This window comes from Centroberyx affinis, unplaced genomic scaffold (assembly GCF_046629955.1).
Source record: "Centroberyx affinis isolate AG114_WGS23_722 - 3 ecotype Tasmania unplaced genomic scaffold, CSIRO-AGI_Caff_v1 ptg001585l_1, whole genome shotgun sequence".
Lineage (NCBI taxonomy): Eukaryota > Metazoa > Chordata > Actinopteri > Beryciformes > Berycidae > Centroberyx > Centroberyx affinis.
Window position 1 is genome coordinate 46,386 of NW_027280035.1, and position 17,616 is coordinate 64,001.

At 43.1% G+C, this 17,616-nt stretch overlaps 2 protein-coding genes across 4 annotated transcripts; one reads left to right on the forward strand and one right to left on the reverse strand.

Annotated features, from left to right (window-relative positions):
• Positions 1–87: 87 nt before the first annotated feature.
• thbs4a (thrombospondin 4a) lies at positions 88–11,792 on the reverse strand. The gene is made up of 25 exons (XM_071527893.1): positions 11,758–11,792; positions 11,008–11,114; positions 9,405–9,491; positions 8,189–8,386; positions 7,800–8,047; positions 7,461–7,563; positions 7,243–7,340; positions 6,832–6,883; positions 6,455–6,642; positions 5,884–6,021; positions 5,664–5,744; positions 5,413–5,565; positions 5,026–5,130; positions 4,816–4,923; positions 4,493–4,652; positions 3,075–3,193; positions 2,942–2,994; positions 2,771–2,855; positions 2,576–2,672; positions 2,254–2,432; positions 2,067–2,115; positions 1,724–1,920; positions 1,401–1,573; positions 748–887; positions 88–584 (listed from the first exon to the last, which is right to left on the reverse strand). Exons 3-25 carry the CDS (start codon positions 9,484–9,486, stop codon positions 535–537), a joined length of 2,856 nt encoding a protein of 951 aa, XP_071383994.1. The 5' UTR covers positions 9,487–9,491; positions 11,008–11,114; positions 11,758–11,792; the 3' UTR covers positions 88–534.
• Positions 11,793–11,808: 16 nt separating this feature from the next.
• On the forward strand, positions 11,809–17,308 carry mtx3 (metaxin 3). Of its 3 annotated transcripts, none has more exons than XM_071527895.1 (9): positions 11,809–11,901; positions 13,025–13,094; positions 13,304–13,380; positions 13,483–13,575; positions 13,663–13,845; positions 13,942–14,018; positions 14,538–14,707; positions 15,019–15,107; positions 15,280–17,308. In XM_071527895.1, exons 1-9 carry the CDS (start codon positions 11,809–11,811, stop codon positions 15,373–15,375), a joined length of 948 nt encoding a protein of 315 aa, XP_071383996.1. In that variant the 3' UTR covers positions 15,376–17,308. The 3 variants fall into 3 exon arrangements, with proteins under 3 accessions (XP_071383996.1, XP_071383997.1, XP_071383998.1); XM_071527896.1 differs by having other exon boundaries at positions 14,538–14,695; XM_071527897.1 differs by lacking the exon at positions 15,019–15,107 and having other exon boundaries at positions 14,538–14,695.
• Positions 17,309–17,616: the final 308 nt, after the last annotated feature.

A 17,616-nucleotide genomic window follows, 5' to 3' on the forward strand; every position in this document is an offset into this window, starting at 1 on the left:
GGTGAATACCATTCAGTGATCTATTGTCTCTTCAGATTGAAATTAAAAAGGATTAATAGAATGGTTTTTGCCAAATGCTCACGATTTTATTATTACACGTTTATTCAAAAATAACATTACACGTATAATAGTCTTCATAAAAAAGGCAGAAAAAAATTGCCAATGAAGTTGCATAGACACACAGAACCTGATGATGAAGTTGTACACATGTATACAATGTACTGGAGTAGTATATAATGCCCAAAGTTATGCTTTCCCAAGACCCTGCTTTGCTGTGACTATCCACACAATAATGATAAAATACAAACCTTTTACCAAAAGCTGTTTTCCCCTTCAAGTTATTCCTCAGTACTTTCCTCCCACTTTCATCTATCTTCCTTTAACTTGTGACCTCTACCTCTCCTTCTCCTTTGCCGCTCTGCTCCTCTTATCCATGCTTTCAGCAGAGCTTATCCCCTCCTTTCCTTTATTGATCACTCTGCTTCCCTTGCTCCCTCTCCCCTTATTTATAGCTTCACTCCATGAAAGATGACCTCAGTCAGTGTTCTGGGTGCTGAACTCCTGGTAGTCAGCAGGAATAGTGTCTATGGGAATGAGAAAGAGAGAGAAACTCAGAAACCAAAACTGTAGTTCAGACATTACCTTAATTAAACAGGGAAAGTAATTCATAAGCATTGCAGCGTATTGTCACACTTTGGACCTGTCAAATTGATAGTAATCAGTGTTATGTGGTTGGTTGACACTCACCATTGCAGCGGTACTTCAGATTGGACCAGATGATGTTTTCCTGAGAGAAGCAAAACACGCCCAGTCTTCCTCCCCTCATACTGGTGTCAATTGTCACCCCAGAGTCTGCCACCAGGGTGGAGCCCTCATAGAAGCGCGCCCTGGTCCACACACATTGAAACACGTTAGTTATTTGGCGTGTGTGTATGTCTGAGTGTTTGTTTGTGCATGTGTGCAAGGGTGGAAGTAACTAATTACATCCAATTACATCAATCAATCAATCAATCAAATGTATACTTGTATTTTTTAAAAGTCAGTAATTTTTCTTTTACTTAAGTACATTTTTGAAGTATTGTACTTAGCTACATTTTAAATCACATCTAGTACACATTTTGTGGCTCTCCACAAGCATCAGAAACTGGACCAACGTCAATTAGCCAAATGTGGAGCCATTTGAACTCTGTCCTCATTTTCACTTTTCCAAAAAGTAACTCAGTAACTTTTACTCTGAGTACATTTTAAATGAGCTACTTTCTATTTTTACTTAACTAGATTTTTTTGGTAATTTTACTTCTACTCAAGAAAAATTCCAGTACTTCCACTTGAGCAGGATGTTTTCATACTCTTTCCACCACTGCGTGTGTGTGTGTGTGTGTGTGTGTGTGTGTCTGTACCTGATGTATCCAACCTGCGGTCTGTGCTGGAGGTACCAGCGGTAGGAGACCTTGTCCTTCCAGCCAACGTTCCTGGGATCTTTCCACAGCAGACGGACCTGGTCTGTGGTGTCTCCTGTGTGCCACAGGGAGTTCCTCAGGTACTCACCTGGACCCGTCTTAGACTTCACTGCCTGCAGGAGAACAGCCACACAGGGTAAGAGAGAGAAAACACTGAGGGAGCAGCGGATGGGAGGGAAACGCAAGGGAGGTGGTGATGACAAGATGGGGGTATTGTGTTGTACAGCAAACACAGAACAGACACACACACACTTTAACCACACCTTGAGCTGTATTCCAGGCTCGGCGACGGCTCTGAAGGGAACGGCCTGCCAGTAGGTTTGTTCGGTCTGTTTCCACATCACCACGTAGAAGGAGGAGGAGTCCTGGTAGCCGAAGATGAAGCCGGCGTAGTCATCGTCCGTCACCGTGTTCACGTGGAACGTCCCCTCAAAGTCAACGCCGCTGAACGCTGTGTAGCCTGCAGCAGCATTGATCAGAGAAAGACACTGAATAAAATGAGTTATGGGTGTGCAACCAGTTGTTTAACTTTCATCTGGGCTACAATTATACACAGTTGGCCCACTGTTTTAACAGGGTGAAATGAGAGCATCATTCTGTACGTACCTACAGCAAGGCCGGGGTCAGAGTTCATGGTCTGAACTATCTCCATGCCCTGAAGGGGCAAAAGAGAGTTAGGACACTATACAGCACAGTCAACATCATCACAGACAGATGCAAAGTGATTGTCATGTTTTAGAGAGCTACAATGTGCTACCTAATCCGTAGACAAGCTGAGAATGTTATTGGTCACCTGGTTGAGGACGACCCAGTTGGGGTCTATCTGAGCGTCACCCTCGGGGTCCAGCACCACAGTCTGATAGGCTCTGAAGTCGGTCAGGGTGACCTCAGCGTTCTCTGGGCAGTTGTCTATCCGGTCAATGACCTTGTCATCGTCGAAGTCGCCAGCACACGCATCTCCGACACCGTCATCTGAAACACAAACACACAGCTAAGGAAGCATGCCGCAGTGGTTATACATAAATGAGTGAGCACATGCACACTGTACACACACACACACACACACACACACACACACACACAAACACACACATACTATAGGGAATAATACTAACTATCTTCGTCCCTTTGGTCTGGGTTGACAACTAGTCTGCAGTTGTCTGCATCGTCCAGAATGCCATCGTTGTCGTCGTCATCATCACATTCATCTCCCTACCAAGATCAAGTGAAAGATGTGAATCCAGCTAGAATCCAGCAGCCATTACAGTCAAAAACATGAAGGATTAAGGAAGAGGCGGAGAGTTCAAAACCTTTCCGTCCTTGTCGGTGTCCAGCTGAGAGGAGTTGATGACTGTGGGACAGTTATCCTTTGTGTTCTGGTGGCCGTCTCCATCACTGACGAAGAGGAGGCAGGGCAGGTAAAGCAAACACCACAATTTTATACACACATTCTTACCGCAGGTCATTACAGAGGGCTCTACCTGTCTATGTTGTCGTCACAAGTGTCTCCTACTAGGTCATCATCTGAATCAGACTGCAGGTGGAGAAACAGACACCGTTGGAAGGAGTTATGATTGCAGATGGATCTTTTTTGACTTGGTTAGTTGTTGTTACCTGGTTAGGGTTGACCATATCAGGACAGCTGTCGCAGGCGTCTCCCACCCCATCGTTGTCTCTGTCTTTCTGGTCTGGGTTTGGGACTCGCTGGCAGTTGTCAAGGATATTCTTCAAGCCTGAGGATATAAACACTTCAGAACCTTAATGTCTGTGCCATGTGTAAAAGCAGTTGACGGTAAAACAAAAAAGGCATGACGAAGCCCAGCCTATTTGTCTGGAAGCGGAGTCAGTCTGTTAAATGTGTCACCAGGTGGCAGTGTTTGTTTAAGACGAAGGTGAGATAGTTTCCAGTCAGCGCCTGGCGGAGGCTCGCAATGGAAAAATGCTTTTAGAGTGGAGACAGACATGACCAAGCGCTTAGCGATCCAGCTTTAGAGTTAAAGACATAACCAAATGATCATGAGGTTGGAGTCCGGCCAAGTGAATGAACAGGGGTCACCAAACACAGTCTAAACACACACACACACACACACACACACACACACAAGACATTTAAACAGTTTTTTTCCAGTGGAACAAATGAGGAGTGTTCTTAAAGGACAATCTAACAATTGCGTATGTGAGAAAAATTTGTGAAACAACACTTACGATTCCAAGCAAATCATCTGAGTGTACTTGGAACATTTTAACATTTAACACATATTTTCTACTGAGGTTTAAAAGGGTTTTTTTTATGAGGCTTGGGCTGAGCAAAACTCCTGTTTCCCCTGAAAAGCAATGATCTAACTGGTAGAGGATGTGGACTGGAAAAAAACAAAGGCCAGGAGGATGTTTTAAACAGATAAAGCACTGCTGTGGCTCAAACTGTCCAGTGAAAACAACGAAAAACAAAAAGAGCAGGAGGGTTGTATACTTGTCTAGACAGACGGGTCCAGACGGTCTGTGGCTTGGATAACCTTCACAGTCACGGTAGTCTTTAACACCATTATCGGCCATTTGGTTTCACAACGTGTCCCTAAATTTATTACCTCAAATTGATGCAATAAAAGCACTAATGGTCCAGCTACTACATCTCTCACACTAATGATCACCCAACCTTGTTCAGCCACTGGGTTAAACCATGTTACAAAAATGACAGTTGTTGCACTTTGTCCACCTAATTACAGTCATTTATATAAGCATAAAACTATGCAATTACTACAAGTATTTGGCTCATAAACATTAACCTGACTCTTGATATCTTCTCCTGAGACCGCTTGCATCTCAATACACCTAAATGGCATTTCAGGTGTAGGAAGGATTTAACCCTATGCTATGGTAGCCACACACAAACACACACACACACACACACACACACACACACACACACACACACACACACACACACACACACACACACACACACACACACACACACACACACACACACACACACACACACACACACACCCGCACACACAAACACACACACTTACCGTCTCCATCCATGTCGTCATCACATTCATCTCCCAGCCCATCCAAGTCAGTATCAATCTGCGTGGGGTTTTCTACCGTTATGCAGTTGTCACAGGCGTCACCATGGAGATCCTTATCGCTGTTCCTCTGGTCCACATTACGAACCAACCAGCAGTTGTCCTGGGACAGACAAATGGGGTTAACATGGGCTCAAGGAGAGAGTTAAACTCCCATTCTTAATACGTAAAGGTTGAGCACGGTTATCAAGGCTAGGTGGAGGAAGTCTGTGACAGGAGTCAGTAGAGTTGAATGCATGCAGAACCTGTGGCAGTAAGTGACGCACCTCGATGTTAATAATGCCGTCACTGTCTGCATCGTCGTCACAGGCATCGCCCATCCCGTCCCTGTCGGCGTCCTCTTGGCCAGAGTTAGGCACAAACACACAGTTGTCCTGGAAACAACACAGGATACGTTACGAAAACACACAGCCGTAATCTTTTTTCTTGTAAGATGAGTTCAGCGAAACAGAGAGTGGGGAGGTGGACATGAATACCTTGTTACAGCTGTTGTCTCTGCACCTGAGGGCGGTGTCAGGATATGCATCAATATCTGTGTCCCTTCCACACACATAACCGTTGCCTGCCCAACCTACACCACACTGACACACACAAAGAGGAGGCATGACTTACATCAGGTCTGGCCAGACATAAAATACATGTAATCAGCCATACAGCACAATTGTAAAAGGTGATATATGATGTATATGATCTAGTATATGATGTATGGTATATGACATGTATATGATGGTATGAGACTTGACTGTGATAAAGGGCTATATAAATAAACAATACTAAAGACTAAATTGTAGACTGATTCACAGACACAATTTAGGAGCATGCAGTTGCATAAGACGTCACTATTTGCTGGTGTGCGTTCTTACCACACAGCTAATGCTGCCGTCTCTCTCCGCGATGCACTCTGCGTTGGCGTCACAGGGGTTGGGCTGACCGTTGCTGCACAGCCTCTGACCTTGGCAGCCTCTCACCTGGTCTCCAGTGAAGCCGCTCTTACAGTCCCCACAGCGGAAGGAGCCCTGGTGAGGACAACACAGAGTCAGACTTTAAACCAGGACCCTCTTGGTACAGGATAGTGTGATAGTAACAGTAGCTGCAGCGATTCCGGTGCTCTTACTACAGTGTTGTGGCAGTTAGAGTTGGCGGTGCAGCCTCCGTTATCAGGCGGTCCCAGACACTCATCTATATCATCGCACACCTGGGGGGGGAATGCATTGAAGAGACCGGATTACTGTTGTACATACGTAAAAATAATTATCTATGTTGGTTTTTCAGTCAAAAATGGTTTCCGAATCAAAGTAATGTCAGTTTTTCTTATATTAATGTGATTGTGTTACCTGTTTGTGTGCCTGAGCATAGGCTACTCCCACTCCACTGATCTCTGGTCCGGTGTATCCCAGAGGGCACCGCTCACAGCGAAACCCAGGAGCCGTGTTCACACACCGCACCCCAGGGAAGCAGGGCCTAAACTGGCACTGAAACACACAAAACAGCAGACACGGTGAACAGGGTTGGATTTACACAAAACAGTCACATGTGAAAACCAACATGTGAATTCAAGGCACATTTGGACCCATGTTGTTTTCATATGTGAACGATTTTTTTTTCACATTGTATTCTGACATCATGTGACAGTTTGTACTTCAGATTGGAAATTTTCAGTTCATAGGTGAAAATCCTTTTTTTTTTCCAGATGTTTTGACCTGCTATTACATATGGCAATATTTGTCTCACACGTGAAAACTTAATTTCACATGCAAAGAGACCGCTCATAGGTAAAAATGCCATTTTCACATAAGATATGGAAAATTTCACATGTTCACATATGAAAACCAACATATTCACATCTTGGTTTTCACATGTGACTTTTTTGTGAGGGAAAGTACTTTTGCTCCGTGGATTCCGTACCTCATCTACATCGTCACAGCGCACCCCATCTCCTGTGTATCCATTGGGACAGGGGGCACACTGGAAACCCCCTGTCTCTGTAGGGATACACATGTTCTGCCTGAAACAGGTCCCAGGTCTGCACTGAATCTGAGCCGGAGGGGGGTACCGTCCTGTACCTGGACCTGTTCCTGGACCTGTTCCTGGACCTGTTCCTGGACCTGTTCCTGGACCCGAACCTGTACCTGTACCTGTACCTGTACCTGTGTTGTTTGACCTGCCCTGAAGGTCTGGACACACACACACATATCCAAACACATATTATTAGCTGAATCATCTCATTGCCAGTAGTTTTTAAATTAAATGAAAGATCTGATCAGAGTTCATGTGTTGCTTACCACAGGCAAGACACTCTGAGATGGTATTCCTCAGAGAAGTGGTCTCCTTGATCTTTACCAGAAAGAGACAGAGTTTATGCAATGTAAACCTTGTCAGACAGGTTGAAACTTATTGTATCCTTAGATGTAAATATGCTACAGTGACATTTAAGCTAGAATAACTATATTAAACGTTTTTTCAAGAGGCAAGTTCAGGCACAGTATCCTGTGCAATATCACACTTTGTCACTGTTTACAGCACTTGAGAAAATCCTTTTCATGTGTTCCTTTGTGATCTGTATCTAATTAATGAAAAGAAGCAAACATTCTATTATCGTGACAAATTAACTTCACACCTTAGCTGCAAATTTTCACTACATTGTTTCCCTACACTGTGTGGCACATAGCGGATTGGGAGAGAGAGCAGGCTACCTGCTGGTTGAGTAGCTCCTTCATCTCAGATAGCATCTTCTTCAGCTCCAGTATGGAGGCCTTGTCCTTGTCCTGTGCTGTCGTGCCTCCCTGGACACCTGGAGGAAACAGAACCAGTTCAAAAACCTCACAGGCTCAAGTTATTATGATCGTATGTATTAGATTAGCATGTGATCGGATATCAGAGTGACAGTCAGGCAGCTGCGTTTTGCTCTCACCCAGGAGCTGCACAGATTCACCCCGCTGCACGCTGCAGTCCTGGAGAGTGGCCACATTGTCTATAGTATCCTCTATCACCAGCTTCAAGTCTGTCAGCTCATCCTGAGGGAGAAATAGAGGAAAGGAAGAAATGAGGATTCAAAGGGAATTGCCTAAAAAAAGAATTTGAATCACTAAATGGTTTTGGCATATAGTCTTTATCAAGTTATTGCACTATTGCACCTATGTTGTAAGTTGGAAATGTTCAGGCCTTCCTATACTGTGTTTCTATCTAGCTGGTAATATATGTATATAAGTCCTCTTTCACCCCAAAAGGTTGCTGTAAAGCTCTCATTCACCTGTCCAGTTGGCTGCAGGGTCCTAAGTGCCACTTTGTTAGGGCCAGGTGGGAGCGACCCGAACGCAGAGGGCAGATCATCCAAAGTGTGTGCCAGTCTGCAGTCCACATAGATGTTGAGGCGAGGGGGACCACGCTGAAGCCCACTGGCGTGCAGCATCACATGGTGCTCTCTGCCGTCTGCCAGGGGGGCATGGTTAAAACTGGCTGTGGTATACCTGCCGTCAGTCTTCTGGTAACGTAAAGTGACTAGAGGACAGAGGGGGAGAAACAGAGAGATAGAGACAGAGAGAATGAGGAATTCAGGATGCATTATTTTGAACAGGTAGCTGATATATTATAGTGTGTTTCAGTAGTTGTCAGAGATACTGTTTCAGTAGTATGCATCACCCTTGTTAAGTTTGGCCTGCACGCTGAACTCCAGGTACTTGGAGTTGTCTCTGGGGTTGATGACACTGTAGAGAGAGGTGGGGGCCTTGTTGTGGAGCCTGAAGGAGGAGAGGAGGAAAGCCTCATCTCGCCCTTTGTTCTTCAGGCTTCCCTGGAGCAAGTCTGGCAGGCAGTCTGGAGACACCAGCAGGTCATAGACTGGAACACACAGGAGAGGATGGTTAAAAAAACCCTGCTTACTGTTGCTGTAGCTGCCTGTTCACCATTCATTGTGACAAAATAAATTCACACTCGATCCGATACTGAGGCTGGGGGTGCAAACGTGTCTCTAGTCTTTACAAAGATGAAGACAGACAGCAGAACACATAATGGTCAGTTGATGCAGCACAACATGAATGTACTGGAGTTCAGAAAATGTCCAGCAAACCAACTGAAAGCATTCGATCTAGTACATTGTAAGTGGTGCTGCGTTTTGTCTGTTAATGAAGAGTTTTGTGAGTTTGTGCCTTAATGGCTGGCAATGCACAGTGGATTGGTACTGCTGAGTCAGTGTACCATAGTGCTTTATTATGTGCTAGAGTGCATCTGTGGATGTGGATATGTGTGTGTGTGTGTGTGTGTGAGTGAGTGTGTGTGTGTGTGTGTGTGTGTGCGTCCTGCTGTTTTTTATAGAGTGGCAGACTGGAGTTGCAGAAAGAAGCAGCAGTAAACTCTTTCCATTGGAACAAACCCACTGCCTCACTGCAGCCATTACACACACACACACATACATGCACATGCCTGCACGTACACACACACACACACACACACAGCCATGATCTGAATTCAGGGGTAATACAAAGTGACATGACATTGTGCGGAAAAATGTACGTAGATTCCAGGCAAATCAAATCATTACACATAATTTTACCATCAGAGACCAGTCGTATTTGGGTCAGCCTGTTATTAGATCCAGCAAGTCAGAATCTTCTTGCCACAACAAAGCCGTAGTTGATCCAACATAATGTCAACTAAATCAAGAGAATTACCCTGATCCAAATTATATGCATCTCACTGCAGATGAGAAGTTGTAGGACCAGATGACAGATTGGTACAGAGTAAGTAAGCTGAAAAGACAGTTACTAAAACTGACAGTTACAAACTGACTTACAAATACAGAAACATAACCATATAGAGTCTTAGAGAAGGGTGTGGATGGAGGAGGGCCAGTACTTACCCATGCCCTGTGCTGTAACAGTAAGAGCCAGCTGGTTCAGCAGCAGAGACAGGACCGCCACTCCGGCCCACAGACCCGTCATCAGAGCTTCAAAAAGGGACACAGTTCAGAAGAAACTTTGCAGAATAGCCACTGTTCCTGAAAGAAGAAACTAAATTTCCTGTTGAGGTTCAATGAAACTAAGCACCTATCTTAATACATGTGGCCTGAACGTCCAGATGTTGAAGCAAAATCCCAGCTGAGGTGAGATGATTTTGTGGCCAAAGGCAAGGCTTTTAAAGCAGAGGGGAGTGTCCTAGTAGGAAGAGTGGCACGGTGCAGAGAGTATTTTAGTAAGTAGGGGGAGGGGGAGTGTCCCCTTGCTACTGTAGTTTGATTAAACAAGGCATTACAGTGGTGGGTGTAATACTGGTCCAGGGAGTAGAAGTTGAAGTGATGTATAAGTGCTACTGCAATCTATAATTTTAATGTAAACAAAGGGATAGCCCCACATTGAAAACCAAAAACAAGGTATTACAGATATTATTTTATTCTCAAACTGATTGTCACAGCTCTGTCAACAACATAAATTTGCTTAACAGACAATGTGCCCACTAGAGGGAATACTTCTGTAGACAACTTTTTCTTGGTGTGGAGACCCCAGGAAATCCACAACATTCTATACACACGAGCCGCACTCAGGACAATTCAGTTGAGTAACTTCACTGTTTGTTTATTTACATGTTCAAGATGAGTAACAGAAAAAACAGCCAGACGTTTAACCAGGGCCCAGCTTGATGTATGAGAGATGTGACTGGTAATTGAAGTTAAATGGCTACAGGTAGTGTATGCTGACGGTATTTAATCTCTGGTTTGAGACACAGCCACTGAAGAAGGCAGCAGAGCCGAAACGTCTGGCTGTTTTTTTCTGTTACTTGAACATGTAAATAAACAATGAAGTTATTCAGCTGAAGTGTCCTGAGTGCGGCCCATGTGTATAGAATTTTGCTATGTATTTGTCACGGATGTAAATATTTGAAAAACCTGCACATGGTTCTGATGGGTCAAGAAAAAGCTTTTTGACCACAAGTCCTTTTGTTTATGAGTCAATGTATTTTGGAAACTAACAGAATATAGCCAAAATTTACATGGTGCTCTATATTAGTTTGTCTATCTTATCTTCAGGCTGATCTAAAAACTCACATCTCAGATGGATTGAGCTGCAGAGAGGAAAACCTGATTCCAGCTGGCTATTTTTTTCCCCCTCAAACATAAGTTTGAGAAAAAACACAGTTTCATGGACACGGATTAGATCTAGTCCTAGATCATCTTCAATAAGTTATTACAATTGCTAGAATATGTGTCAGATGTTTTTAATTTTAATTCTATTTATTTTAACTTTAATTACATGTCTCAGCAAACCTTTTTTAAATTTCATTCCATCTGTTGGAGTGTATATAGTTGGGAGATGAGAGGAGGAAGAGGGAGGTCCAGACGTGGGACAGTTTTTAACCCTGGAACCATTTCATATTGGATGTCTGGTACTCGTCTTAGAGCTTCTTTTACTAACCACAAGAACATTGCAAAATCTCAGCCACCGCCCGAGCCAAAGAGAGACATTTACCATCCCTCCGTGCATTATCACTGTGAATCCGTCTGTGTCTGGCTGTCCAGCCTCTGACCCAAACACCTGGCACTCTTCAGCAATCTTACCGTCAGCCCCTGGACAGACTGGACAGATATGTCACATTCACATTTTAAATATCAGAGGACCATATAAAACTGTTGCTGGAAATAAATGCAATGCCCCACCATACCACAATTAATAGGCCTACTTGACATTCTTTGATGTGGATATCAAAATATGTGGAAAAAAATAAAATAAAAAATATATAACGTTTTATTCATTATTTCCCTGCTACATAAGTTAATGCTTATCATCTGCACATAAGGGCATGTTTCCTTTTATTTACAGGGTAGTAGCATTTCCAAGACAGGTTGTTGCTTGTTTACTGCTTGTTTAAAACGTGTATGAATCTGAACCTTTAGACTCAGTGAGAGAAAATGACTTAATGAAACCGATAGTGGTCTTCTGGTCTTAGCACAGTCAATTCAGTATAACACTGACCAAAAACACACATACCGGGCACTGATGTGTTGCTCAGCAACCAGGTTGTTTAGCTAACGCTGGTGTTGAAGAACTACACTGTTTGTCAACAAAATAACGTTAAATTATTCGTATTTAATTACATCGATTAAAAGCAAAGGGTTTATCGAACATTTGCCTTCTTTCTTTGTAATACGAAGGCGTGTGACCGCGGTTACTCGACGCAGTGCTACACAGAAAATACAACATTTTAACATTTTATTTTACCCTTTCAGTCTCTGATATGACAGGTTCCTCGTGACGTCACCCACTCCTTCCATGAAACAAAACATGGCGACTCCCATGGAGCTGAGATGCTGGGGAGGCGACTGGGGCTTGCCTTCTGTCCACACTGAGTCTCTCGTAGTTCTGGTAACTTTATGTGCAATTTGTAAAAAAAAAAAATGTATATTATATCCAGGCCTGCTTTTGAGACGACAGTTTTCTTATCCGACTTTGAAATGCGCTTTCTGTGTCTTTCTCTGGTTAGCTTCCATGCTACCCATTGCACTTGCTAGATAGCCGGCGAAGACGGAAAACAAAAAGAGCGTAATAGTTGAATTTCCTTGTTTTGTCTAGCCGCAAAATATCTTAACACTACAGCTGTGCCGGCTGCATGGTCTGTCCCTCATGTGATGCTGGTTGTCAGATGTCAATCTCATTGCTAACATACATTAATCCTTCAAGGTCAGTTTGTTGTCAGTCATGTTTTAGTATCTGTTGATTTCCCCCCCCCCATTTTCCTGCGGGGTAACTAGTGACGATGGCAAAGCTAACAATAAACTTATTAGAAAATGAATGTCATATAGCTTGCTAGCTGTTTATCATTGGCTAGTGTTGTTACTCTCAGTAACATCAGGAAACCATGCAATTGCCACTCTGCCCACAAGGTGACACTTTGACACATTGTTTTGCCAAGATGACAAGCAAGCTGCCATCTTAAAAGCATTTATTCAGTGATAACTGGTTTGCTTAAAGTCAGCATTAATGTTCTGTCCTTTTGCTGCTTAAAGCCTATTTCATTCTCCTGTTAAATGTTTTACTTGGTTGTTCTCAATTTGTAGATTAAACTTCCTCATATCAACAGTGTAATCATAGTGGCCCCTTATGCCAACTCTGCATTTAGAGCTAGTGGCTAGAGCCAGAGCCAAATTCCTCACAGTACTTTGATTGCAATTCAGCTGATAGATATCGTATACTGCCCAAACACCACCTGTATGGAAGCTGCGTAATGCCAAGATATAGCCTGTTTGGACATAGGATTTTATATGCTACAACAATGTTTGGATTAGCAGTACTACTAGTTTTTGGCCGGTGTTGATGTTTACCCATAACAAAATGTGTTTTGCTAACAAGGCAAAAAGACATAGGGTTACATCAGTTCCTACATCAAGAAAGGTCTATATGTGGTTTTCATGGGAGCCTTGTTCTATATCATAACTATTAGCTGCTGTCTCTTTTTCTCGTCTTTCCTTAATTGATGGTTTTCTTCCAGACATATGCCAAGTTCTCTGGGGCAAAGGTCACAGTTTCTCCTATAGACTGGACATGGAGAACCTTAACAGGTGGGCTGCAGCTTTCCATGCATGTGAGTGGGATTTGAAATGGGGTGATGTTGAATGACAGGATCTATAGGTTATTTCTATTTAGTGAACAAGTTACAAGACATTAACAGCATGCTTTGCAGATGCCTCACCCTACTTAAATAACATCTCCTTCATCTCACAGCGTAACATCTCCCTCATGTCAAATAATATCTCCGTCTGTCCTGTAGCGACTGTTCCAGAGTTGGTGTGCGGAGACTCGACGGTAACAGAACCAACACAGATTCTCAACTTCCTGAGGAAACGGGTAAGAGAGTGGATGCCAAGTCTGCTCACTGCTCATCATCTCATCAGGACCTTTCAGTAGAGCCAGTAGATCTACAGCAACATTTGTGTTTTATTTTCTCAGAGATTTAACGCAGATTACGAGCTGACAGCCAGACAAGGAGCAGACACCATGGCTTACATCGCTCTGCTGGAGGAGAAACTACGGCCAGCTCTGGTAACGGGATCGCTCTCCTGCTCGTTCCCTGACAAATGCTCATGTGTGTATTATCAATGTTAAGGGTGTGCGTTTTGCGTCCCACAGTTGCATACATTCTGGGTGGATGCAGAAAACTATGCCAATCTGACACGGCCGTGGTTTGCTTCCCGCTCGCCGTTCCCTCTCAACTTTCTGGTCCCTAGTCGCCACGCCAGCACCGCTCTCTCCCGGATCCTGCTGACCAAAGGAGAGTCGCCGCTACACAGAATCACTGAGGTGGAAGGAAAGGTGAACACTGATCTGTCTTTGCGCTCGCATTGTGCACTGTGTGTCTGGGTTGCAAGTGCCAAGTGCCCTCTTTTACTACTATGATTCTTTCTTCAGATCTACAGTGACGCTAAAGAGTGCCTGAACCTCCTCTCCTACAGACTGGGAACAGCAAACTACTTCTTCGGCAACTCGTAAGTTCTTTCAGGTCTGCTGTAAATGTTCAGTTGTCCTTTTGGTGCTCATATTTCATAACCCTATATTGGTTGCCAATGTGTGTGTGTGTGTGCGTGTGTGTGAATGTATACTTGTCAGGGTTCCCATTTGAGAGACATAAAAAAGGCCTTAAAAGTTTTTTTGAAAATTAATGGATGGCCTTTAAAGTACTTGACTTTACCTTTTTTTTTAAATTAAAATATAGCAGATTCATCAATATGTCTCACAACCTCTTTTCATCTAGGATCAACACTTCACATCGTGAGGAAAAGCCTGTGAAGGACATTTGTTTTGATATAGCAGCAGTAAAATGGATGATTTTACCATGATTTATTGACTTGACAAGCTCATGACTATAAAATGAAGCCTTTATGATGTCAAATTTTGACCAATGTCATGTCTTGCCCCATGCTTGAATTTCACCAAAAAAGTCCTTGAATTTGCTGTCCAAGTGAGTGTGGGAACCCTGACTTGTATATATGCATATCTGTTCCTAGGCCAGCCAGCCTGGATGCCTTTGTGTTTGGTTTTGTGGCTCCGCTCCACAAAGCCAGCCTGCCCAGCAGCCCTCTGCAGAGCCACCTCAGACAGCTGGCTAACCTCACATGCTTCTGTGACAACATCCTTGCAGTATACTTCAGCTCCAGCCATCCTGGTGAGGCTAGCTGCACACTTCTGAATTACTCACAGTCTGGAGGCTTTAACTTTGTAACTTCTCATGCGCAGCACACACAAAGATGAAGGAGAAATTTTGCTTTTGCAAGCACCCAAAGCTGAACTAACATCTTAAGTGTTTTCCTTTCTCTAACTTCATTCTTTCACTATCTGATAAAATTGCCTTTTCTCTCTCTGCATGTCTGTTCTTTATATCTGCTTTTTTCTTCTATTGCTCAATGACCTAACTGCTATTCCCGTCCCACTCACTCTCCACTATCTCCTTTCCTCTCGGTGGGTTCCCCTTACTTCTTCTGTCTCCAGGTTCTCCACCACCTGTTCAGGAAACGGTGGATGCCAACCTCCAGAAACTAACTCAACTTGTAAACAAAGAGTCCAACTTGATAGAGAAGGTGCTTCTGCTTACGTTTTTTCCGTCTTTGCATGGGTGTATGGTTGCTTTTGGCAGGTACAGGCTCTCGGTTCTACAAATAGTAGATATAGTGTCTGTTACTTAATTATTGTTCATATTATTTTGTGCTCATGCATATGCACACCAAGTAAGTTGTATGTTTTGTGCTGCAGATGGATGACAACCTTCGCAGCAGCCCTCAGCACAAACCCCACAGACCAGACCCCAAACCCAGTCTGGCCAATGAGAAGAGCTCCACCCCTGCCTAACCCTTGACCCTTCAACTCTGACCCCCGCGTCCAGCCTTAGGAATGAAGAAGGAACGCCCTGTGGCTGAAAGACGCTGCGCTGTTCTGAATCTGACTCGGACAAATACCCGAGACCAACGTCCTGAAATCAAATAATAATTAGTGGAAGTATCTCTATATAAATATAAAGGGAACCCTTACAAGTTGTACCAATCAGAGATAATGATGATAGATTTCAAAGATGTGAGTTTGAAAAAGAAGGAAAAGTGCATGTGTAAGGTTTTTGAAAAGGTTGAGCGCATGTACGTGGTTAAGGATGGAATGCTGTGAAGTGGTGCTTAACGGGAAAGCCTCAGAAAGTTTAAGGGAAAGGCAAAGGAAATGAAAAGTCCAGCAGGGGAAATGAGTGGCACCATTATCATGCTATACAGACCTTTTAGTGGGCCAGTTGGCCTTTTTTTCCCTTAACCCCTTCCTCCTTTTTTTTTTCTTTAAGGGACTAATATTTTATGTTTGAATTTTATGTTTCAAACGGTTAACATTGTGCTGCAGTTGCTGCATCATAGGAAACTATCATATCCTATGTATTATGGTAACATCCTCACCTGTGTGATGAGGATGTTATTAAAATGAATGGGTTAAGGACCCATATAGGGCTAGAGCACCTTATGACTTGATTTGTAATTTAGCATCATATTTATCTAGTTAGTGTTACTCCAGTTGGTAAAACTGTGAAGAACCTTTCTTATCAATGAGGATTTCAAAGCCTGTAGCTCCCTTTCAAGCATACATCCTTCCTAACATCCATTGTCCAAATGTTCTGTAAATTCTAATAACATTCAAATGAGTATAATGTACAGTATGTATGCTATTACGTCTTCAGGAATAACCACTTACTTATTTTGCTCCTTACTTTGCTCCCTCCTCCTTGTGGAGTCACTGGTTTTTCCGAAAGCTTTGTATAGTTGTATATACTTTCATGATTAGTTTAAAGTAAATACACCAATGCACTTCACTTATTGTTTCCTCTAATAGGGCTGATCAGCTTCTTCACAGTCTTTGCTTGATACACTGAGGTAATGGGAGGGCCTTACACACTCTGTATTGACTCACGCAACATATTTGGGACTAATATGTGTTGGGGGTTTTTAATAGACCGTCAGTCAGAAGTGGAGTATTATTAGCACTATAAATTTTGTTCAGCAAGAAGTGCTTTATCAGTAACAATCCAGTCACTTGTGTTGTCGCCATGTTTTTTTTCACAGTGTGAAATCATTTTTGTAAAACATTTATTTTGTTTCGATTTGCCTGCTGTGTTATGATTTGCTGTGCCTGTTGAACAGTCGCCTTGTATAAAGTGAACAGTCCATTCCATTTGGAAATGTCTCATCAGCTGCCTTTTGTGCTTCATTCTTACAGTCTGTTTCTCTAGTGTGGAAATAGGACTGTGAAATGAAGTACTACCGTCTTCTTTTACTATCATGTTCCCTAATATCCCCACAGCTCGTACATTATTGGACTGTGTCGACCCCATGTGATTGCTCTTATGATTTACTGTTGTGTTTTTGTGGCTTTTGGTTTTTGTTTTTGTTTTTGTTTTCGGTTTACCTGCTGGTTTTGCCCTCAGTCTGGAAGTAATAATACTTACATGTAAGGATACTGGGACTAAATGCAAATTCACTTCATGGATACATTCCCTTTAAAGCACCGTATCCTGCAACAAAAGTTTTTACTGGGGTATGTTTGCTGTCAGTCACAGAACACAGACAGTGTGGGTACGGTGTGCCTTCATGACTGCCGATAGCTTCATACAGCTGTCTTGTCGATATGCCAACAATATTCTTCATAATTTTCATATGTTGTCATAAATGATCTCTGTCTTTTCCATTGCTGTTCATACTCTCAATGGTTGTGAACAACTAGTTTCATATCATTGCAATACAAATATGATAATCCAACCACACCCGCTGTCTTTTGCAATTTGTGGCCCGGCCCCCCCCCCCCTTGTTTTATTTAATTAGATTTTTTAAGTGGATGAATAATCCTCCATCCTGTACCCAAGCCAGAAGTGCTATTGTGTGAGTTGTTTTTTCCAGTTCAAGTTACAGAAGATTTCACCCATGCCAGCCATGCCTCTCTGATTGTGTGATAGGTTGTTTAGAGGCTGGGAGGATAGAGTGCTCTTTGTTTGGTTCTGGCCTAAGACATGGAAAATAAGAGTAATTAAGCTGAGAGGAAATCATGCAAACTTGACATCAGATA

Excerpts from the sequence above, each read along its gene's own strand:
- thbs4a (XM_071527893.1), bottom strand. The coding sequence starts at position 9,486 with ATGACGGGTCTGTGGGCCGGAGTGGCGGTCCTGTCTCTGCTGCTGAAC. Across the intron at positions 6,643-6,831 it reads CTCAGAGTGTCTTGCCTGTG|GTCCAGGAACAGGTCCAGGA; the intron begins GTAAGCAACACA and ends GTCCAGGAACAG. Across the intron at positions 5,745-5,883 it reads ATGCTCAGGCACACAAACAG|GTGTGCGATGATATAGATGA; the intron begins GTAACACAATCA and ends TTCCCCCCCCAG.
- mtx3 (XM_071527895.1), top strand. The coding sequence starts at position 11,809 with ATGAAACAAAACATGGCGACTCCCATGGAGCTGAGATGCTGGGGAGGC. Across the intron at positions 13,576-13,662 it reads AGAAACTACGGCCAGCTCTG|TTGCATACATTCTGGGTGGA; the intron begins GTAACGGGATCG and ends TGCGTCCCACAG. Across the intron at positions 14,708-15,018 it reads CCATCCTGGTGAGGCTAGCT|GTTCTCCACCACCTGTTCAG; the intron begins GCACACTTCTGA and ends TTCTGTCTCCAG.